The sequence below is a fragment of the Canis lupus genome, chromosome 9, assembly GCF_003254725.2.
Source record: "Canis lupus dingo isolate Sandy chromosome 9, ASM325472v2, whole genome shotgun sequence".
NCBI classification, from domain to species: Eukaryota; Metazoa; Chordata; class Mammalia; order Carnivora; family Canidae; genus Canis; species Canis lupus.
This window is the reverse complement of record NC_064251.1, coordinates 48,619,950-48,644,366: the sequence shown is the minus strand read 5'-3', so window position 1 is coordinate 48,644,366 and position 24,417 is coordinate 48,619,950. Positions and strand designations below refer to the sequence as shown.

Below are 24,417 nucleotides of genomic sequence, written 5' to 3'. Positions count from 1 at the left end.
GCAAGAGTGAGCATGAGAGAGAGAGAAAGAGAGAGAGAGAGGTAGAGGGAGAGGGGTAGAGGGAGAGGCAGACTCCCCACTGAGCAGGGAGCCCAATGCAGGACTTGATCCTAGGACCCTGGGATCATGGCCTGAGCTGAAGGCAGATGCTTAACTGACCAAGCCATCAGGTGCCCACCAGGAGGCTTTTAGAGAGAAGGTGCAGAACAGTTCTAGTGAGGAGCCCACCAGCTCTTTGGCCTCTACCAAGGCAGGTCAGGGAGGGTGCATAGACTGGCTAACCTCTGGGTAGTGTGGGGACACTTTTTCACTTGTCAGGGGCTATCCAAACCTTTGCAACCCCTGCCTCCAGCCCCCTCCAGGCCACTGCCTCCAGAGCCCCAGCTCCTAAGCAAGCAGAAAAGTGAGTGGCTTGGGTAGGAGAGGAAGCAGTGGCAGGAGAGACTTTCTAGATGGTGCCTATAGACAGAGTGGGGACAGAATGAGGGCACATATACCTCACGGTTTCTTATTATATCAGTTTCCTGGACAGTCACCTAGACTAAGGGATGGGTTTTGTATCATGTTTTTTCCCCTTTTAGTTTGCCCTGGCTTTTAGTCATGCTCCCCGACAAGCTCTGAAGGCACATCAGAATAGTTGGATGAAGGTATTTTCTGGCCCATAGGCAGCCGTCCCAGGACTCTGTGACTGCTGGATCTGAGAAGAGCCTCAAGCTCTATGATCGCAGGAAGATATTTGAGGCTGTCGCTCAGAATAACTGTGAGGAGCTGCAGAGCCTGCTGCTCTTCCTGCAGAAGAGCAAGAAGCACCTCATGGACAGCGAGTTCAAAGGTAGCCCTGGAAGGCCAGATTCCTGGGAGAGGCCCCGCTGCTATGCCCTGCTCTGACCCTCACTTTGTCTTGCAGACCCAGAGACAGGGAAGACCTGTCTGCTGAAAGCCATGCTCAACCTGCATGATGGGCAGAATGACACCATCCCCCTGCTCCTGGAGATTGCCCGTCAGACGGACAGCCTAAAGGAGTTGGTCAACGCCAGCTACACAGACAGCTACTACAAGGGTGAGGACGAGGACAGGGTCTGGCATGGCTCTGTCCGCAAGCATGCCTGGAGCCAGGAGGCATTGTCATGCCTAGGCGAGTCTCTCAGCTCCTTGCTCCCTGGACCAGCCACTGAGATGGCATCTCCTGGTCCCAGGGGGTCCTTGCCTCCCCCACCTGCTGGACTTGGTTTCTCTTCATATACATCCTGGTCCCATCCTCCTCTCTGTGGACTTGGTGTTCTTTGCCTCTGGAAGCCATGGCTACTCTCTCTGCTACTGTTCCTTGACCTTGGGCAGTTTTGACTACTCCAGTTCCCAGTCTGTTGTTCCCTTGGGGATTTCTACTCCTACCTCAGGGACTCCTTGGGCCCCCTTTGGGCATTCTGGCCTGCTCTCCTCTTGTGCAGGGGAGTCTTCTGGCACTTTCTGCCCCAGTCTTGCCCCTGCACCTGTCCAAGCACAGGACTGTGAGTACAAAGCAATAGCACCCATCCTCCACAGGCCAGACAGCCCTGCATATTGCCATTGAGAGGCGGAACATGGCGCTCGTGACCCTCCTGGTGGAGAACGGGGCAGACGTCCAGGCTGCAGCCAATGGGGACTTCTTTAAGAAAACCAAAGGGCGGCCTGGCTTCTACTTTGGTAGGGAGACCATGTGGTAGATGCTTGGCTTTTTGACAATCACTAAGGGGAGGTTTAGGGTGGAGACAGAGGGATTTGGAGGCTGGGTGGTCCAGGGACCAAACTCAACTATTCGTGAGGCCCATCCTATGCCTGTGTTGGCCGCAGGTGAGCTGCCCCTGTCCTTGGCTGCATGTACCAACCAGCTGGGCATTGTGAAGTTCCTGCTGCAGAACTCTTGGCAACCTGCAGACATCAGCGCCAGGGACTCCGTGGGTAACACCGTGCTGCACGCACTGGTAGAGGTGGCCGACAACACAGCTGACAATACCAAGTTTGTGACGAGCATGTACAATGAGATTCTCATCCTGGGCGCCAAGCTCCACCCTACACTGAAGCTGGAGGGGCTCACCAACAAGAAGGGGCTGACGCCACTGGCTCTGGCAGCCAGGAGTGGGAAAATTGGGGTAGGGGGAGGCGTCTTGCCTGAGCTAGGGGTGCAACTTTTGAGGGTGCCATGGAGAGGACTGCCTGCCTTGCTGCCACCTGATATCACCACCCTGCAGAGCCCTCCTTCTGTGACACTTGCCAGAAGGTGTAGGACAGGGGCTAGTAGGGTAGCCAGAGGAACTGTGAAATGCTGAGTGGAAGTCAGCACCACACCTGACTATTTCTGACTTTCACATCTGAACAGCACCAACCAGACAGAGTGGGGGTGGGGTGCTGGCACCTGGGTGCGGGGGTGGCTTGAGCCAAGGGTGAAGTGGCTGTGAGCAGGTGTGATCAGGTGATGATGGATCTGATATGGCTGTAGTTGAGGTCTGAGGCAGGGGGCAAGTTGGTCAGGAGGCTGATGGATAGAAGTGAGGGCTCTCCTGGGGCTAAGCTGAGTCTCTGAGCTAGGAAGCAGACTTATTGTTGAGGCAGAACTGGTGGCGTAGTGGGGATGTACCTGTGGTGGGGCTGCTTGCTGGCTGGTCTCTTACAGGCTTTTGTATCCCCATGGTAGGTCTTGGCCTATATTCTCCAGAGAGAGATCCAAGAGCCTGAGTGCAGGCATCTGTCCAGGAAGTTCACTGAATGGGCGTACGGGCCCGTGCACTCGTCGCTCTATGACCTGTCCTGCATTGACACTTGTGAGAAGAACTCAGTGCTGGAGGTGATTGCCTACAGCAGCAGTGAGACCCCGGTGAGTGCGCCAGGGCGGGGCCCGGGTAAGGTGGGCTTCTGGCCTCACTCTGCCCCAGTCCCCTACCCTAGCTTTTTTTTTTTATTATTTTTTTTTATTGGTGTTCAATTTACTAACATACAGAATAACACCCAGTGCCCGTCACCCATTCACTCCCACCCCCCGCCCTCCTCCCCTTCTACCACCCCTAGTTCGTTTCCCAGAGTTAGCAGTCTTTATGTTCTGTCTCCCTTTCTGATATTTCCCACACATTTCTTCTCCCTTCCCTTATTTTCCCTTTCACTATTATTTATATTCCCCAAATGAATGAGAACATATAATGTTTGTCCTTCTCCGACTGACTTACTTCACTCAGCATAATACCCTCCAGTTCCATCCACGTTGAAGCAAATGGTGGGTATTTGTCATTTCTAATAGCTGAGTAATATTCCATTGTATACATAAACCACATCTTCTTTATCCATTCATCTTTCGTTGGACACCGAGGCTCCTTCCACAGTTTGGCTATCGTGGCCATTGCTGCTAGAAACATCGGGGTGCAGGTGTCCCAGCGTTTCATTGCATTTGTATCTTTGGGGTAAATCCCCAACAGTGCAATTGCTGGGTCGTAGGGCAGGTATATTTTTAACTGTTTGAGGAACCTCCACACAGTTTTCCAGAGTGGCTGCACCAGTTCACATTCCCACCAACAGTGTAAGAGGGTTCCCTTTTCTCCACATCCTCTCCAACATTTGTTGTTTCCTGCCTTGTTAATTTTTCCCATTCTCACTGGTGTGAGGTGGTATCTCATTGTGGTTTTGATTTGTATTTCCCTGATGGCAAGTGATGCAGAGCATTTTCTCATGTGCATGTTGGCCATGTCTATGTCTTCTTCTGTGAGATTTCTGTTCATGTCTTTTGCCCATTTCATGATTGGATTGTTTGTTTCTTTGGTGTTGAGTTTAATAAGTTCTTTATAGATCTTGGAAACTAGCCCTTTATCTGATATGTCATTTGCAAATATCTTCTCCCATTCTGTAGGTTGTCTTTGAGTTTTGTTGACTGTATCCTTTGCTGTGCAAAAGCTTCTTATCTTGATGAAGTCCCAATAGTTCATTTTTGCTTTTGTTTCTTTTGCCTTCGTGGATGTATCTTGCAAGAAGTTACTATGGCCGAGTTCAAAAAGGGTGTTGCCTGTGTTCTTCTCTAGGATTTTGATGGAATCTTGTCTCACATTTAGATCTTTCATCCATTTTGAGTTTATCTTTGTGTATGGTGAAAGAGAGTGGTCTAGTTTCATTCTTCTGCATGTGGATGTCCAATTTTCCCAGCACCATTTATTGAAGAGACTGTCTTTCTTCCAGTGGATAGTCTTTCCTCCTTTATCGAATATTAGTTGCCCATAAAGTTCAGGGTCCACTTCTGGATTCTCTATTCTGTTCCACTGATCTATGTGTCTGTTTTTGTGCCAGTACCACACTGTCTTGATGACCACAGCTTTGTAGTACAACCTGAAATCTGGCATTGTGATGCCCCCAGATATGGTTTTCTTTTTTAAAATTCCCCTGGCTATTCGGGGTCTTTTCTGATTCCACACAAATCTTAAAATAATTTGTTCTAACTCTCTGAAGAAAGTCCATGGTATTTTGATAGGGATTGCATTAAACGTGTATATTGCCCTGGGTAACATTGACATTTTCACAATATTAATTCTGCCAATCCATGAGCATGGAATATTTTTCCATCTCTTTGTGTCTTCCTCAATTTCTTTCAGAAGTGTTCTATAGTTTTGAGGGTATAGATCCTTTACATCTTTGGTGAGGTTTATTCCTAGGTATCTTATGCTTTTGGGTGCAATTGTAAATGGGATTGACTCCTTAATTTCTCTTTCTTCAGTCTCATTGTTAGTGTATAGAAATGCCACTGACTTCTGGGCATTGATTTTGTATCCTGCCACGCTACCAAATTGCTGTATGAGTTCTAGCAATCTTGGGGTGGAGACTTTTGGGTTTTCTATGTAGAGTATCATGTCATCGGCGAAGAGGGAGAGTTTGACTTCTTCTTTGCCAATTTGAATGCCTTTAATGTCTTTTTGTTGTCTGATTGCTGAGGCTAGGACTTCCAGTACTATGTTGAATAGCAGTGGTGAGAGTGGACATCCCTGTCTTGTTCCTGATCTTAGGGGAAAGGCTCCCAGTGCTTCCCCATTGAGAATGATATTTGCTGTGCCTACCCTAGCTTTGTCTATCCTTTCATCAGTGATAATCTGTTGCCTGGGGCCTAGGCTCTGATGCCTCATCTCCCTGTTTATTCCCACTGAATGTTTTCCTTCATCATACAAATAATGTAGGGTGATTTTCTCATAAAAACATAAATATTTCAGGTAGACAAAAATAATTTTCTTTTTATACCATATAAAAGCATGTAGCTTCATTTTGTTTACATTAAATGGGATCATACTATACAAAATGTGGAACAATCAATTTTTTCATTTAATGGTGTGTCTTGTAGATCATTTTATATGAGTTCATATGGGCCTGCTTCATTAAAAAAAAAAAAAAAAAACCTGGCTGTATAGTGTTCCAGAGTAGGGGTGAGGAATAAATTTCCATTGGAGGATATTTGAGTTATTTCCAGTTTTTTGCTACTACAATGCTGCAGGACACTTGGCATGGTTTGGGAATTTTTCTAGGATGCCTAGAATTGGAATTGCTAAATTGAAGAAATATGTATGTTTTAATATTATAATAGGTGCTGCCAAGTTGTCCTCCAGAAAGACTGCATCAGTTCACTTGCCCACTAGCAGTGGGTATACATCTACCCATGTCCTTGCCAACCAGGATATTATCAATATCTTCTCAAAAACTGATTTAAGTTTTTGGGGGCAAAAATGCTATCTTATTGATGTCTTAATTCTCATTTTCTTGACTAATGTGAGGTAGATAATTTTTAGTATAGTTATCTGACCATTCATATTCCTTTGGTAGATTTCCTGTTCATTGTCCTTGGCCATCTCTTCTACTGGACTGTGGGCCCATTCCTTTTGGTTTGCAGGTGCACTTGCCATAGAATGAATTGATCCTTTCTCTATTGCTTATGTTAAAAATATTTTATTTTCTTCCAGGCTGTCTCTTGGCTTCTAGCTTCATATAAGACATCATTTGCTTATAAAAGATTTTCATTTTGAGAGTCAAATTAGTCTTTTTCATTTGTAGCTTCTGTGACTTGTATCTTGCTTTGCACGGTCTCTTCCACTTCAAGATTATACATACACATATCCTGCAATATTTTTGTTTAGCTCCTTTGTAGTTATTTTATGTTTGGCTCCTTAACTTATCTAGAATTTATTTTTGTGTAGGTGTGAGGTTGGCATCTTACTTAATTATTTTGTTTCCAAATGAGGGTCCCAGAGCCACTTAATGTAAAGTATGTCCTGCCACAACTTCCCTGTCTGTCCTTGCTGAGCTGATACCTGCCCCTGAGGCAAACCTGGGGGCTAGAGTCTATGCTGTCAATGATGAGGGGCTGCCACAGCTCACAGGGTAGGGGCTGTGTTTACAGGGGCAAAGTCCAGAGGACATAGAGGCCTGGCCTGCTTTGCTCTACCCTGTCAGCCTCCACCTGGGAGGCCATGCTGAATCAGGACCTTGGACTCAGAATCTTGGATGCAAATGTTCCCAGAGGACTAGCCCGTGTAGGAAATGGCTCTAAAAAGGCTCGGGTGTTTGAACTAGAGAGGAGAGGGCTCTGGGGCCATGGCTGCCATCTTCATAACTCTGAAGGGTCTCTTGGGTGAACATGCAGTACTGGGGTCCCTGAGTACAGAACTGGGACAACTGGTAGAAAGCAGAGAAGACCAACATGACTCTAGAGAATAAATCTTCCTGACAGTGTTTCTCTGCAGGCTGCTCGAGTCAGCAAGGAATTTCCTATCCCCAAAGATATTGAAGAAAACACTGAACAGGGACCTTGTTGAGGAAACTTAAGCTTGGGCTGGGGGTTGGGCTCAATGGCCTACAAAGGTTAGGATGACCTGATTTTGGCTCATCCATCTTAGGGATACTGGAACTTTAACGGAAGTCTCTTGGATATGAGATTTTTGTGGTATCTGGCTGGGGAGTGAGCCTCACCTCTTTCTGCTCCCCTTAGAATCGCCATGACATGCTTTTGGTGGAACCACTGAACCGACTCCTGCAGGATAAGTGGGACAGATTTGTCAAGCGCATCTTCTACTTCAACTTCTTCATCTACTGCTTGTATATGATCATCTTCACTACAGCAGCCTACTACAGGCCTGTGGATGGCTTGGTGCGGCCTGAGGCTCAGCCTCAAGACAAGGGAGTGGGGAGAGAGATGGACATTCTTATAAGACCCCCCTATGACCCAGGCCCAGGCCAGACCCTGGACTCCTTCCTAGCATGCTGGAAAGATGGAAGGATCATCTGGAGCTCCTTATGTCCCTGTGCTCAGCCCTCCATCTCTCAGGCTGTCCTGGCAACACTCCCCTCCCCCTTCTCGGTCCCTCCTTTAGCATCCTGGTTGGCTGAGGCTGAATGGATGGTCTCCGAGGCCCCTAGTGGCAGAGGAGGGATAACAGGTTAGAAAGATGAAAGAATTAGGGCTCCAGAAGCAACTCTTCCCTGAGTTGGCTGTCTGCAAGGTCATGGGCTGGCATGAGCCCTGAGCCCATTGCCATCCCACTGACCCACTCACTTGCCAGCCCATTGCCATCCCACTTTTGTTCACTCACTTGCTCATTGTTCATTCCCTGGACATATACTTTTGAGCACATCTTCTGTGCCAGGTCCTGGGCCACCATCAAATCAGCCTAAGACCAGACTTCTTCCTCTGCCAGGAGCCATGGACTCCTTTGAGTTACTGAATTGAATCCTTTCCATTCAATACCCAAGCACTTAATTTGCTGCCTTTATACACAGGACTTCTTGCTTATAAAATTGATTTAAAATTCCACTTCCCAGTTAGGTGAAACCTGACTTCTCTTGACCTCATAAGGCCTCTTAATAATTTCATTTTATGAGGAAAGAGAAACACGCTGATTAAGACAAGCTAGCGAAGCAGTGTTTAAAACGTCAGTGACAAGCAGAAAGGAAACTTGCCCTAGAAAAGTGTCTGAGACACAATGATGACATGTATATGGGACATCTCATCTTCCACCATCAATGGAAAACCTTGACAGGGGTTCACCCTGGCTGTGGGAGAAACAGGAAGCATATGGCATTGGGTCTATAAGACTGCTTCCACCTCTGCCATCAGCCTCTTCTCAGAAGAGCTCCAGGCTGAGGACATTGTCTGGGAGGCAACACAGCACTGTAAGGATAGTCTGCTTGGCACCTAGAGGCTACCACTTTGGGAATCTGGTCCCACAGAGGGGCCTCCTTGCAGGTGTCCCCAATGATGCACTGTCTTTAATTATGCCTATCTCTTGAACAAGGCTAGCCTCTTGGGCAGGGGCTGACTCTTAATCACAGGGCTTGGTAAATGTTTGTTGAGTAAATGAATGAGTGAATGGAGTCTCTAACCTCTCTGCACCTTGCAGCCTCCCTATAAGCTGAAACACACTGTTGGAGACTATTTCCGAGTCACCGGAGAGATTCTTTCTGTATTAGGGGGAGTCTACTTTTTTTTCCGAGGGGTAAGCATTCCTTCCCACACTGAATTTCCATTATCACCAAAGCAAAAAGCCAAGAGACTCACTTGTTGCTCACTCACTCTTTAATTCGTGAGAGAGATACACAGGTGAAAATGAGAGCCCTCCAAGCATTTATGACTGGGGACTGAGGGTCTACCCCATGGGTTCCTGCAGGCCCAGGGTAGTCTTGTTGGAAGATAGTCAGGACTCCTCGTTGAATGCACAGTTGACCCTTGAACATTGCAGGAGTTCAGCTCTCCCCACGATAAAAAATCTGCATATAACTTTTGACCTCCCCCCAATTTAATACTAATAGCCCACAGTTGACCAGAAACCTTACCAGTAATATAGTCAATTAACACATATTTTGTATGATATGTTATATATTATATTCTTACAATTAAAGAAGCTAGTGAAAAGAAAATGTTATTAAAATCATAAGAAAAAATCATAAGAGAAAATAGATTTACAGCACTATACTATATTTATTGAAAAAAAAAAACTGCATATAAGTGTCCTTAGCAGTTCAAAACCATGTTGTTCAAGGGTCAACTGTAGTTGTCAGCTCTTAAGTGACAGGATCATGACAGGTAGTTATCCAATTAATCAAAACAATATGTAAAGTTCAAAATAATGAAAGAAATCTAACATATACTGGCATCAGTTTATTTTGCCTGAAAATATGTGCATATTCCTTGGCAATTCTAACATGTGAATAGTCTTTTCTTTGAAATTAGGGCCACTGTTACACGTTACACTGTTATAAATAATTGGAGATTATTGTGATTTTTCCCCCCGTAATCTTTTTGATCTAAGGTACACCAAATTTTTCTTAGTGATTCACCATTAAGGAGTCTTTCCAAATCACTCTGTCTTCACAGAAACTACTGTTGTTATTTTGTACTCATATTTTATATTATACTAAAATACAAAGCCACAGTAGCAAGTGCAGTGGACAAAAAGCTCTCTTGGCAACTAGTATTAACCTGGGGGGAAGAAGTAGAGCGTGTGGGTGTGTCTTGGAAAGGATCTCCTAGCCACCAGCACTCATTGTGGGCGTCAGTTGGAATGTTTTTAGGGAGTGGAGAGCGTTGGCTATTCTGGTGACATAGTTCAATGGAGGCTGATTAAAGAATTTTTACTATAATGCATAGTTATTAAAGAAAATTAGGAAAAAATGCACATATTAAAAAGAAGAAAACTCTCAATCTCATTATTCAAATGCAGCAATTAATGATATTTTGGTGAATTTCCCTCCTGTCTTTATTTCTAGGTATAGTTGTAATTCCATTCTCTATTTTAAAATATCTCTCCTGAGTTACATGACATTACCCCATTAGCCTCACTGTCCTCCCCTCTTCAGAATCTCTGCTTTGATGCACTCCTGTGTTCCATTGTAGGCCATTAAGGAAACATTGCAAATGCTCACCATTTAGACTTTCCTGGGATCTTACACTCTCTATTTACCTGCAGATTCAATATTTCCTGCAGAGGCGGCCATCGCTGAAGACCTTGTTTGTGGACAGCTACAGTGAGATGCTTTTGTAAGTGACACTTTGACTCTTATGCCTCAATAGCAGACAGCATCTTTTGGCCCAGTCCTAAGATTATAGCCATCAGTTCTCACCCATCCTTTCACATATGCTGAGCTTGGAACATAGTAGGACCTCACAAACATGTTGGATGAATGATGGAAGGCCCTCAGTAAATGTGTGTTGACTGGTGAATACTGAGGCTCTACCTTATATCAGCTATGCATCAGGTGCCAGTGAATGACAGACATGAGTTCATGTGCTTTACATTCTGAGTTATAGCCTGAAAAGCCTTGTTCATTTTCTTTCATCCACTCATCTAACCATTTGGCATTCACTGAGTTGGCACTGGGATACTGAGATGAACTAGATATGATTCCTGTCTTCAAGGAATTTCCAATCTTTAGAACAGGGTTTCTCAGCCTCAGCACTATGGTAATTTTGGACTAGATGATTCTTTATTGTGGGGGCTGTCCTATGCATTTTAGAATGTTTAGCAGCATCCCTGGCCTCTCCATCCCAGATGCCAGTAGAACTCTCCCTGTCCCTGACAGCCAAATATTCCCTGTATCCAGATATTGCCAAATGCCCTCCACTTGGGGAGGTATGCTGCTTTAGGGGGAGACAGATAAGCAAAAGCATAGCTATAAAACAATGTGGATGTCACTGAGAACCTCTTTCCTTCACAAAATAAGCTGGAACCTTATGAAGTTTCCTTGGAGGACCCAGGATACAAAGAGTGCCTTCAGAAGGGGATGGGTTCATCTCCTGGGATCTCTTCTATGGACTTTACTCTGATCTCCAGTGCCCCCCCTTTTTAAGATGTTGTATTTATCTATCCACGAGAGACACAGAGAAAGAGGCAGAGACACAGGCAGAAGGAGAAGCAAGCTTCCCACAGGGAGCCCAATGTGGGACTCGATCCCGGGACCCCAGGACCACACTCTGAGCCAAAGGCAGATGCTCAACTGTTGACCACCCAGGCGCCCCATTTTTCCTCATTCCTGAGGCCTCTCTCTTTATTCCTGATAATGCAATATTCCTTTATTCCTGATAATGCAATAATTCCTTTATTCTGCAAATGCAAGAAGTTGATTTCTCATCCAGTTGTTGCTAGCTTGTCCCTAGGACTCACAAACCCCATCATTTTACCATAATCTTGAGATGCTTACACTTTTGTTTTGTTTTTTATTAGCTTCAGTAGAATTTAGTGATTCATCAGTTGCATATAGCACTCAGTGCTCATTAGATCAAATGCCCTCCTTAATGCCCATCACCCAATTACCCCATCCCTCTACCCACCTCTCCTCCAGCAACCCTCAGTTTGTTTCCTATAGTTAAGAGTTTCTTATGGTTTGTCTTCCTCTCTGATTTCATCTTATTTTATTTTTCCTTCCCTTCCCCTATGTTCATCTATTTTGTTTCTTTAATTCCACATATGAGAAAAATCATATGGTACTTGTCTTTCTCTGAGATACTCACATCTTAACCCAAAAGGGCAGGGTGGTTAGTGCAATGCTGGTTTGCTTTACTAGGGGAAGCAATATTGTTGTACATAGGATTGTGCCAATAACTTTGATTCTATTCTGAAGAAGATCATTTGTAGGCAGGTTAGAAGTTTATTTTATTTTTTCAAAGCTACCCACGTAGGGTAGCACATAGGGAAACATTGAAGACTACTGAAAAGCTTACAGCCAGTGTATGAGTTCCTCATCTTAACTCTTCCCATTCCTTGCATTCCTCATTCCCAGAGACAATCACTTTTCATTCTTGTAACTCTTTTTTCTGATGTTTACTCACTCAGTAGATGAGGATTTAGCATCCTTATACTTCCTTGCCTTTTGCTTCCATTCCTCTAGCTGTCCAATATTGTTTTTAGTAATTTTTGTTTTACTGGGTATTGAGTAATCTATGTTATTATATCTCTACAAGTGGTATTCACAGTTGAGCTTCATAATATACCATACCTTTTCCCCCGTTTCTCCTAAAGTTGGTAACTGTCTTGTTTTCACTTGTTTAGTTTTCTTTGTATCAACTATTAACTTATCCCACACATCTTGAAGCCTCTCAGTACAATTTTTTCTCAAAATTGGTCACATAAATTATGTAATTGGAATCCCTTGCTCCTTTTTTTTTCTTGAAGAAATTCCTCCCAGAGTGTTGTCCTCTCTTTCTAATTGGGATGGTTTCTCTCTGGGCCTGCTGCTTAGCTGTCATCCTGGGACTCCTATTTGCCACCAGCCTTGGGATGCTCACTGCTATCCTCCTGGGTTAAACTTCCTGTCTCTTTCTTGATTTCCTTGTTTTATTTGAGCACATCCTTTATATTGTCCTCTGGTGAAAAAGATGGTCTCATTATGGAGAGCACAGTGATGACAGCTTTCATCATACCTGGTTCTTGAGTCCCATTGCTCCCACATGTACATTCAAGGTGTTTACTGTTCACTAGCACCTCGAGATCCCTTTCACTTCTCTCCTGATCTGAACTCTATGTCTTCCTCTTTACTGATTAACTCCGTTGTTTTGGGAGAAGGCATCCTAAGCCAAAGAGAGAAGACACATAATAGAGAGGAAGGGAATAAAATTTATTTTAAATCTGGAATGTCTGAAAATATTCTATTATACCTTCATGTTTGATTGCTAGCTTGGTTGGGTATAAAATTCTTCTAAAAATTTGAAGATATCTTTCCATTGTTTCCTTTCTTCAAGTATTATAGATGACAAGTTCAAAACCATTCTGATTCTGGATCATCTTTTAAGACCTGGCTTGGTTTTTCCTTTTGTAGATCTATAGTATCTTCTGTTTGTTTCTAGTGTTCTGAAACTTAAAGGTGTGTCTTGATGTGGATTTTTTTACTCAATGTTCTGGACACATAGTGCACTCTTTCAGTCTGGAAATTTATGTCTTTTATTTTTGATCTCTCTCCTGGAACCCTATGATATGTATATTGAACCTCCAGACCTAGTCTGAACCAGTTCTTATATTTTCTCACTTGTGTTTTATCTCTTTATCTTTGGCTTTTCTTTCTGGGAGGTTCAAATCAACTTTAATTACCAATCCTTCCATTGAGTTTATTATTTTTATATAAAGGTTTTAATTTCTAAATGCTCTTTTTAAAAATTCTTTGTTCTTTATTTCTAAGGAGCATTCCATTCTTGTTTCTAAGCATTTTACTCTTATTTCATTGATGAATATCTTCTTTTGTCTTTCTAATACTGTTGAAACAGCTTTTGGTAAATTTTTCTTCTTTTTGCATAGGTTTTATTTTCTCCAAGTTGTTGTTTCCCATTTTCTTGTTTTGCCCTATCTTTCATGTTCGAGGATATCTGGAGATTTTTGATATCTGGTCATGAGTAAAAGTGGAAAACTAAAAAACTCATTGGAAGCTCTCAATGTATGAATGGGGCTTATCAATTTTGAGCTACACTCTAAACTAGTCTAGGTAAGCTATTTATTGGGGAATATCTTTTTTTAATATAAATTTATTTTTTATTGGTGTTCAATTTGCCACCATATAGAATAACACCCAGTGCTCATCCCATCAAGTACCCCCCTCAGTGCCCGTCACCCAGTCACCCCCACCCCCCGCCCACCTTCCCTTTCACCCCCCCCTAGTTCATTTCCCAGAGTTACAAGTCTCTCATGTTATTGGGGAATATCTAGTTAGTAAATTGCATCTTTTCAATCTTCTACCTGGAGGGAAGAAATCTGGTGCCACAGTTCTGAGAACTGAGTAGAATAGAGGGCTTTCTATAATCTATATAATATAAAAATCATATTGCCTCCTGCTTTTGGTAAAATGCCAATGCTTTCACTGTCTGATGAAAATGGGTCGAACAGTCTTCTTTTATATTCTTCAGAGACAAACCTCCCCTCTTCTTTATTTTAGGTCTCCTCATCTATTCTCCAGAGGTCCCTAAGCCTTTTGAGATTCCTTGATTAAATCAGTTGATTCTCAGCTTTCCCCAATATATATTTGGATTTGGTTTTGTTGGGTCTGCTAAGTCAGTTTTCATTTGTCCACTGCTCACCAAATTCATATGTGGGGGCTCCATTTACCACCCAGGACAACTCTTTACCTGTTTCAACTAGGGTTAGTTATTATTTTGGCCAAGGTCCTGCAAATACAGGGGAATAGTTTTCTTTTGCAGCAGAATTCCAATTGATGAGACAGTCTCCTGACACCAGTTTCCTGACTCACATCAGCACAGTGGTAGTTTTTTGGTGGGTTCTCTCACATAAATGGGAATTGAGGTGGTTGGTGTAGTCTACAGTATAAATGTAGGTGGGGGAACTTTCAGGAGGAGGCCATGATGAACAGGGAGACCTGGGATGAATATGTGAAGGTACCACTAGGCAGACTCTGTCATAGGATCATCAGATTTACTCTGCCTTATCCATGGATCCTACCTGGGCAACCAACTTGCTGAGGGACATCTTGCCTGGCTCTGCTTCTGAGTTTGAGGGTGTGACCAGCAGACTCTACCTGTGATTTTTCAGGAGAGCATGGCCTGTCCTTCCTCACTGCTAAGAATTGTTTCTTATTCTTTCTTCATTATTGCCTTTTTAGATGTTTTTTCCTAATTGCCCCTTTCATGAAATCTAATACCACAAATATACAGTATAGTTGTCTATGTACTGTATTAATATTTGTGCTTTCTACAAAAAGAGAATAAGATTCTGCACCCCCTAACCAAGTTTTGCCCCCTTGGAGAAGATGTTGTTCCTACTGAGAATCATGGGCTAAAGGAGACAGGACAACCAACCCTAGCTTGTGCCACAGCCTGTGGTCTGTGCTTCTGAGGGATCAGGCCTCCTCGGTGCTTGTAGATGAAGCTTCCTATCCCTCCACCTTCAGTTTTGTGCAGTCACTGTTCATGCTGGGGACCGTGGTGCTGTACTTCTGCCACCACAAGGAGTACGTGGCCTCTATGGTGTTCTCCCTGGCCATGGGCTGGACCAACATGCTCTACTACACCCGCGGCTTCCAGCAGATGGGCATCTATGCTGTTATGATTGAGAAGGTGGGTGTCGGTGTCCAGGTAGTTCTCCACAGAGTCAGTTTATACCATGGGCATGTGGGACATGGTCTACAAACTCTGTCCACCCTCTGTGGATATTACAATATCTGGGAAGGTTCTGGTTTAGCTCAGGACCCAATTTCCCAGCTAATTCCTCAAGAATCAGGCAACCTGGCCCTGACCCAGGTTTGGGGCTCCTTTGAAACCTGACTCCTCTATATACCAGGACCTCTCTCCCACTAGAACAAAGGCCAAGGAGTGGGGAGGTGTAGATGATTTCCCCATGACACCAGAACTGAGAACCACCAAACCAAACCCTCCTGCATGTTCTCTAGTCCACTTGGGCTCAAGATAAACAACCAGGATTACATAGTCCTGACCCTCCCCTTGGCCTTGCCTAGGACTGGACTGGGGTTCTGACAAGTCTGCTCTCTCCTGCAGATGATCCTGAGAGACTTGTGTCGCTTCATGTTTGTCTACCTTGTTTTCTTGTTCGGGTTTTCCACAGGTAATGGGCTTGCTCAGGGCTGGTGGTGGGCAGAGCTCCTATTCACCTCAGTTTCCTGAGGACTCTGCAGGGGCTGGGTGGGGAGAGGCCCCCTGGGATTATGTATCTGCAGGTGACAGAGCTGGAAAATAGAGAACACAGAAATGGTCAGGAAACCTGGAAATGCAATTCATAAAATATTGTAAGAAATTTTAGAGGTATATGGGGATCCCTGGGTGGCGCAGCAGTTTGGCGCCTGCCTTTGGCCCAGGGCGCGATCCTGGAGACCCGGGATCGAATCCCACATCGGGCTCCCGGTGCATGGAGCCTGCTTCTCCCTCTGCCTGTGTCTCTGCCTCTCTCTCTCTCTCTCTCTCTGTGTGACTATCATAAATAAATAAAAAAAAATTAAAAAAAAAAAAGAAATTTTAGAGGTATGAAGTTCTGCTTGTATAATGTAGTAGTATAGCTACTACTACTACAAAATGTAGTATAGCTACATTTTGGCTTAGTTTTTTTTTTTTAACATTTTATTTTATTTTATTTTAAGAGAGAGAGAGAGAGAGAAAGAGAGAGAGAGAGAGAGAATGACCAGGGGAGGGGCAGAGGGAAAGGGAGAGAGAGAATATTTTTTTTGTATATACTTTTTTATTGGAGTTCGATTTGCCAACATATAGCATAACACCCAGTGCTCATCCCGTCAAGTGCCCCCCTCAGTGCCTGTCACCCAGTCACTCTAACCCTCCTCCCACCTCCCTTTCCACCACCCCTTGTTTGTTTCCCAGAGTTAGGAGTCTCTCATGTTCTGTTACCCTCACTGATATTTCCCACTCATTTGAGAGAGAGAATCTTAAGCAGGTTTTAAGTCCAGCACAGAGCTTGACCTCATGATCCGCAGATCGTGACTTGAGCAAAAATCAAGAATTGGCACTTAACTGACTGAGCCATCCAAGTTTCCCTTTTAACTTTTTATTTTGACATTATTTCATATTTTCACAAAAGTTGCAAGAATAGTACAAATAACTTTTCTGTACTTACTACCCAGTTCCCCAAATTTTACATTTAAAAATTACTTCCTCTTTCTGCTACACATGCACACACATGTACACACACCATCACCACCACCACGCTAAAAAAAAAAAAGTGAGCTGCAGACATGATCAGCCCTTTACTATTGGATAAAGCCTGCATTTCCTAAAAACAATAAGATTTTCTTACATAAACAATGTATAATGATCAAAATAAGGAAATAACCATCAATACAATAGTATAAACTAATCTACCAGCCTTATCAAATTTCACCAATTGTCCTAATAATATCCTTTACAGAAGTGAGAATTCCAGATCATGCACTACATTCAGTTGTCATGTCTCTTTAGTTACCTTTAATCTGAAGTGGCTCCTCAGTCTTTCCTTGTCTTTTGTGACCTTAGATTTTTGATAAGTAAAAGTTAGTTTTTACAGTGTTTCTCAATTTGGGTTTGTCTGATGCTTCCTCACAATTAGATTCAGTTGTGCATTTTTTATTCAAATATCAAGGAATATGTGTCTTCCTCAGTGCATTGTATCAGGAGTCCCACATTTGTTTAGCCCATCTCTAGTGACGTTACGTTTAATTACTTTAATTACTTGGTTTTGATGGGTCTGCTAGATTCCTGTAAAGTAATTATCTTTCCCTTTGGAATCAATAAGTAATTTGTAAGGAGGTGCTTTGGGACTAGGTAAATATCCTGTTTCTCATCAGACTTTTAACTGGTAGTGTTAGAATCCACTGATGATTCTCACCTGAATCACTTAATTCTAATAGTTGCCAGATGATGATTTTCTAACTCTGTCATTCCTTCTACATTTATTAGCTAGCATTCTATTGTAGGGAAGAGTTTTCCATTCTACATGCATTTGTTATTTATTTCATCATGCCCTCACAGATTCTTTTCTGGTTTTGTTTCATTTTTCATGGATTCTCACTTTGTTAAATAGGTTGTAATTTTTACCATCACCATCTATCTTGATGCTGAGATTGTCTGAATAATCATCTTTGGGAGCCTCTTCAAGCTGGCTCCTGTGTCCTTCTGACATATTCACAGCATTTCTGGGCACCTGGTTCTGCTTTGATCCTCATCTGAGTCCTGCACTTACATGGTTCACATAGACCCTCCCCTGTCCCCACCCCACAGCCTGTTTTGGAATCTCTGTCTCAGAGTTATGGACAGCTTTGACTGATAGAGATGTGTGTGGGCTCTGGCACCTGGTCTGAAGGCTTTGGTCTATCAGTACCCACGGAAGGGACTTGGCATGTAGGTTAATGGATACTGGATATGAAGTAACCGTGGGGCATAACTGCTACAAAAGCTCTTAGGCCCCAGATTCTATTTCCCAAAGAAAAGTGTAGCACACAGCAAGAGGCCATTCTGTTCTGAGCTGCTTAGTCCCCATCGTTCTAGAATGGGGCTGACTCTGGGTCATCTTCTAAGGGGCACATTCAGAAAGATTATGATTGAGAAGCTGGGTGTGGATTCGGGACTGATATATAAAGTTAGGCAGGTCATGTGCTGCACAAAGATGACTCTATTCACATTGTATATATAGATTTGCATATTTATTTTAACAGTTTTTTTTCCTAGCAGATTACAATAAAGTTCTTATTGTAACAAAACAGTATAGTTGTCCCTTGAACACCATGGAGATTAGGAACATCAATCTCTTGCACAATCAAAAATCTGTAAATAACTTTTGACTCCCCCAAAACTTTAGTAATAGCCCATTGTTGATCAGAAGCCTTACCAAGAATATAAACAGTTGATTAACACATGTTTTTATATGTTAGGTGTATTATATACTGTATTCTTATAATAAAATAAGCTAGAGAAAATGTTATTAATAAAATCATACAGAAAATAGTTACGGTATTTTTTTGAATCAAAAACACTATATGGTATTTTTTGAATAAAACCTGTATATAAGTGGACTCATGCAGTTCAAACCCATGTTGTTCAAAGGTCAACTATAATATGGCAATTTCCTGATAGTTCTGGAGAAGAGAGCTGTTTTTCTCTTTCTAAATCCACACAAAGATGCCATATGGCCAAGCAGCATCCCTGCTGGAGACCCATCAAGGGATATGGTGGTGTGTCTGCTGGGGGATCGGTCTTGGCTTCCATCCAGCTGCACTTTTCCCTCCCCATGCCCTATAGCGGTGGTGACGCTGATTGAGGATGGGAAGAATAACTCTGTGCCGACTGAGTCCACATTGCATAGGTGGCGAGGGCCTGGCTGCCGGCCACCTGACAGCTCCTACAATAGCCTGTACTCCACGTGTCTCGAGCTCTTCAAGTTTACCATCGGTATGGGCGACCTGGAGTTCACCGAGAACTATGACTTCAAGGCTGTCTTCATCATCCTATTGCTGGCCTACGTGATTCTCACCTATATCCTTCTACTCAACATGCTCATTGCCCTCATGGGTGAGACTGTCAACAAGATCGCACAGGAGAGCAAGAACATATGGAAACTACAGGTAAGTGTAGCAAGAGGGTGTCTACTGCTGTGTCTGCTGCTTAACACAGCTGGGTATATGAAACCCTATAGGGTTTGAGGAAGGGCAGAGAGCACAGTCAGTCCTGGGGGATCAAGCAGCAGCATCTCCCCTAGTTGACTTCCTTCTGATCTCTCCTGCAGTGTTTCCCTCCCAAGCATCATCAATTAGTGTTCATAGACATTGTGTTTACTGTGGCTGGGCAGTCCCCAGGGGCAGGAGATGGAGGGCTCAGCCCCATGTGGTACGCACCTCACAGGAGCTTGGTCTAGAATGGACACCAGAGACCAGACTTAGGGGGAGAAGCTAAAATGGGATGAGTCCTAACAGCTGCATTTTTAGCCATCTAGTCCACATCTACCTTTTATTACTAGCACAGTAATAAAATTATCATTCTTATTAAGTAACATTAACTCTATACACGGTATTGTTCTAAGTGTTTTAATGCTCTCATTTAATTCTCACAACAATGCTATCAAGTGGCTACCATTACTATTCTCATTTTTTAAATAAAGGCACTGATGTGTAGAGATGTTAGGTATATGTTCAAGTTAACTACAGATCTTCCTCAATTTACAGTGGGATTACATCCCAATAAACCACTGTAATTTAAAAATATATTCAATACACTGAACCTCCTGAATATCACAACATAGCCCAGCCTACTTTAAATGTGCTTAGAATATTAACATTAGCCTACAGTTAGGCAAAATCATCTAACACAAAGCCTATTTATAATAAGGTATTGGATTTATAATCAAGAAATGTGTTGAATACTATAATAAAAGTGAAAAACAGAATGGTTGTATGGGTACAGAGTGGTTCTAAGTGTACTGGTTGTTGAACCTTGTGATCGCATGACTGAACTGGGAGTTCCCAGTCCAGTCATGCAATAGGATTGTACCATATTTTGCTATCCTGGGAAAAGATCCACACTCAAATCTTGAAGTATGGTTTCTGCTGAACACATATTACTTTTGCACGATCGTAAAAATGAAAATCATTAAGTTGAACCATTTTAAGTTGGGGACTATCTGCAGGAAGTAGCACAATCAGGATTCAAGCCAAGTAGTCCCATTTGTGATCCTGCTCTTAACAACTATACTATCTGCCCCTCTGTGGGCACTTCAGGGAAGAGTCTGGGGCTGGACACTCCACATCACTCATGGGAGGCCCTGCCCCAACCCAACCTGGCAGGCACCAGCAGTGCCTGGGCAGGTCTGGGCTGGATGGGCTGAGCTTGGAGTGTATACCTGCTGGGCTACAGTGTACTTGCTGGAAAACAAGCCTGATGTAGAAGGTGCTAGAGGTCCAACTTGGGGGCACTGGGGCTGGGAGAAACTCTGGAGAGGCTGATCTTGGAAGCCCTGCTGGCAGCCAAGGGCAGCCCCTGACTAAGCCCTCTGTCTCTCTGCCCTCTCACAGAGAGCTATCACCATCCTGGACACGGAGAAGAGCTTCCTTAAGTGTATGAGGAAGGCCTTCCGCTCAGGCAAGCTGTTGCAGGTGGGGTATACACCTGACGGCAAGGATGACTACAGGTGGTGTTTCAGGTAATGCCCAGGCAGGAAATCAAGCTAAGGGAGCTCAGGAGCTTAGCTATGGGTATCAGGGATCTACCCAGAGCCAGCTATGGGTACAGAGGACATTCTGGGACTTTGGGGGCATAGGGAACTCACCTGGAGTTAGCTGTGGATACAGAAACCTGCCTAAGGGCCTCCTGGGATGAGTCATGAACATAGGGGACTCTCCCAAGTCAGCTGTAGGTAGGTACAGGGACTACCCTGAGGCTCAGCTGCAGGCATCAAGGACTTAATGTGGGCATAGGAAACCTACTGGAAAATGAGGTGTCCAAAAGGGGTCATCTAGTGATCAGGGTCAGAACCAAGAATACAGCATTTAAAGTCCCTGGGCCTTATGATGTGGTCAGAGAACACAGCTTTGAGGGTGGTGTCCAGAATGCAGGACCCTCACAACCCTCCCTCTATCAGCTATGTCTCCCCATCCTGGTCTATGGGCTTTTTGGGATTGACTTGTGGCACCAAGCCCTCAATGTGGGAAGCTAGGCATGGCTTTTAAGCCATCAGCTCCCTTGTCTCCTTGCCCTGCAGGGTGGATGAGGTCAACTGGACCACTTGGAACACCAATGTAGGTATCATCAATGAAGACCCTGGGAACTGTGAGGGCATCAAGCGCACCCTGAGCTTCTCCCTGCGGTCAGGCAGAGGTGAGGTGTGAGGGAAGGGTGATGTGGCATGGAGGTGGCCTGATGTTGGGCAGGTAAAGCCTTGGGATTCCTTGCTCCTTGCTGGACTTCTTCACCCCATAGCCTGGATGCTGGAAGAGGGCCAACCACCTGCACACACTCAATCACAGGCATTCTTGTGTACTCTCACACATTTCTGTACAGCTAACTGCCACATGCCCATGTTCACCAGCTCCGCCAACACCCTGGTCCAGGCATCTGTCCTCAAGTGCCCCAGTGGAAGCAGTCCATCTCATATACAGCCATCTGAGACAGCTGGCCTCGTTGTGGGCTGCCCTGTCTCCTCTTCCCATTCCTCATACTCAGTGTCTACATTCAGTTCTGTGAGGCTTATGGACACAAGCAGGTATTGGCAAAATCTCACCTTCCATGAATGCATCCAGCTGGCAGAGGAAGAATGGGAAGAGTAACGAGTATATCATAAAGCAGAAATGCTCTGCAGAAAATCACTACCAGAAAAAAGGTCCTTTATTAGTTAATGGTAAACATCTAGTAGTACATGTTAAATTAAAGGTGTAATTGAGAACATTTACTTAAAAATGAAGCAAACCTAGTTTGAATTGAATACATTTTGAGTTGTAATTATAATTCTGCACTAATTATTTCTTTTTAGCTTTTAGAAAATGGTGCTAAAATATATACAATACAAAAGTTGCCATTTTAACTATTTTTAAGTGTACAATTCATTGGTATTAATTACATCCACAATACTATGCAACCTTCGCTACTATTTCCAAAACATTTTCAATATTTCAAACAGAAACTCTGTACCTATTGAACAATTGCTCCTATTTCTCCCTCCTCCAGCCTCTGGTAACTTCTATTCTACTTTCTGTCTCTGTGAGTTTGCCTAGGATAAATACCTCACATAAATGGAACCACACCTTTTATGTCTGGCTCAAAAATATTCCATTGTAGGTATATATCATATTTTATTTATCCATTTCATCTGTTCAATCAACATTAGGATTGTGTCCACCTTTTTGGATATTATGAATAATGCTATAAACATTGATGTACAAGATTCTGTTTGACTTTTTTCCTTAAGTTCTTTTTTAAACTATTTATTTATTCATAGAGAGGCAGAGGTGAGGTGGGGCAGAGGGAGAAAATCTTAAGCAGGTTCTACACCCAGCATGGAGCCTGACGGTGTGGGGCTCAATCTCATGACCCTGATGTCATGACCTGAGCTGAAATCAAGAGTCAGATATTTATCTGACTGAGCCACCCAAGTGCCCTTCTTCAGTTTTTTGGGATAGAAATGAAACTGCTGAGTCATATGGCAATTCTATGTTTAACTTTTTAAGGAACTGCCAAACTGTTTTCTAAAGCAGCTACATTACTGCATATTCCTACCAGCAATACATGAGGGTTCCACATCCTCACCAACACTTGCTATTTTCTGGGTTTTTGTTGCAGTGGTGGTAGTTGTTTTAGCCATCCTAATGGATGTGAATCAGTATCTCATTGTGTCTTTGATTTTCATTTCCCTAATGAGTAATGATTTTGAACATTTTTTCATATGCTCATTTGTCATTATAAATATTCCTTGGAGAAATGTCTATTTGAGCTCTCTGCTCATTTAAATACTTCTTTTGTTCCTGTTGTTGAGTTATAAAAGTTCTTTATACATTCTGGATATTAATCCTCTATCAGGTATATCATCTGCCAGTGTTTTCTTCTATTCTGTGACTTGTCCTTTGATGTGAAAGTTTTTATTTTGATGAAGCTCAATTTATCTATTCTTTCCTTTTGTTGCTTATTCTTTTGGTGTAACATTTAAGAAATTATCACCAAATTCAATATCTTGAAAGTTTTCTCCTATGTTTTTTGGTAAGAGTTCTATAGTTTCAGTTCCTTATCACTTTTACATTGATTTTTAAAAATGATTCAGCATTTGCTTGGTTGCCTATAAACGTTGGACTATTTCCCAGAGTTGAAACAACATTGGTTTCAAAGTTTCTGTTTTTTGGATGTTTTTGTTGAGGCCTAGGTTTTGGGAGTGACCTACTTTACCATTTTGCTGATGTTACTAATTCTTGAATAGAGAATGAATCAGGTGTTGACAGTTTGGGATTTTTTTTTTTTTTGGTAGGGTGGGGGAAGGGGCACAATTTTTCAGATCAACCTGCCTGATAGCATAATACTGCATCTTTCACATTTGATATTGCTTCTTAGAGAAACTCATTTTTTTAATGTTTTATAAACTTAATAGTTTATTGATGGATAATTTACATACAACAAAATGCACACATTTTAAATGTATAGTTTGGTTAGTTTTGGCAAATGTGCACTCAGGCAACCACCACCCCACTCAAGATATAGAACATTTCCGTTGTGCCACAAAGTACTCTAATGCCTTCTTGCAATCAGTTTCACCTTCTTCATCCTGGGTAACTACTTATCTAATTTCTATCACTGTCAATCAGTTTGATGCCAGCTTCTATTTACCTGAAAATGTAAATTTCATTCTCATGTTTGAAGGATATTTTCACTGAATAAAGAATTCTGGGTTAACAGATTTTTTTTTCTTTTTTTTTTAATTTTTATTTATTTATGATAGTCACAGAGAGAGAGAGAGAGGCAGAGACACAGGCAGAGGGAGAAGCAGGCTCCATGCACCGGGAGCCCGACGTGGGATTCGATCCCGGGTCTCCAGGATCGCGCCCTGGGCCAAAGGCAGGCGCCAAACCGCTGCGCCACCCAGGGATCCCGATTTTTTTTTTTCTTTTAAAGAAAATTTTCCAACACTATTTTTTCCCATTATCTTCTGGCCGCCATTGTTTTTGAATGGATGAAATGGTGCCTATTATTTGAATTCCTGTATGTAATTTATCTTTTTTTCTCTGGCTGCTTTCAAAATATTCTCTTCATTTTTGTTTTTCAGCAGTCTAAAATGTACTTAGGTTTGGTTTTCTTGGTTTTATCCTGTTTAGGGTTTGCCTTAGATTCTTAGATCTGTATATCAATGTTTCATCAAATTGGGGAACTATATATTTTGTTTTATTCTCCCTATCTTCTTTTTTTTGGGACTCCAGTCACATGTATTTTATTTTATTTATTTTATTTAAACTTTATTTGTTTATTTGAGAGAG

At 42.9% G+C, this 24,417-nt stretch overlaps 1 protein-coding gene across 3 annotated transcripts in view; it reads left to right on the top strand.

Moving 5' to 3' along the window:
• Positions 1-24,417, top strand: part of TRPV1 (transient receptor potential cation channel subfamily V member 1) — a 39,109-nt gene that overhangs the window by 10,958 nt on the left and 3,734 nt on the right. For 2 of the 3 annotated variants that reach the window (XM_025476072.3, XM_049114890.1), the window contains 13 exons: positions 666-832; positions 908-1,060; positions 1,543-1,683; positions 1,831-2,129; positions 2,672-2,851; positions 6,980-7,138; positions 8,388-8,483; positions 9,954-10,024; positions 14,872-15,037; positions 15,476-15,542; positions 18,716-19,038; positions 20,482-20,609; positions 21,168-21,283. In XM_025476072.3, coding sequence (XP_025331857.1) covers positions 666-832; positions 908-1,060; positions 1,543-1,683; positions 1,831-2,129; positions 2,672-2,851; positions 6,980-7,138; positions 8,388-8,483; positions 9,954-10,024; positions 14,872-15,037; positions 15,476-15,542; positions 18,716-19,038; positions 20,482-20,609; positions 21,168-21,283 — 2,066 coding nt within the window. The remainder of the gene's footprint in view (positions 1-665; positions 833-907; positions 1,061-1,542; positions 1,684-1,830; positions 2,130-2,671; positions 2,852-6,979; positions 7,139-8,387; positions 8,484-9,953; positions 10,025-14,871; positions 15,038-15,475; positions 15,543-18,715; positions 19,039-20,481; positions 20,610-21,167; positions 21,284-24,417) is intronic. The other variant, XM_049114891.1, reaches the window with a different exon arrangement.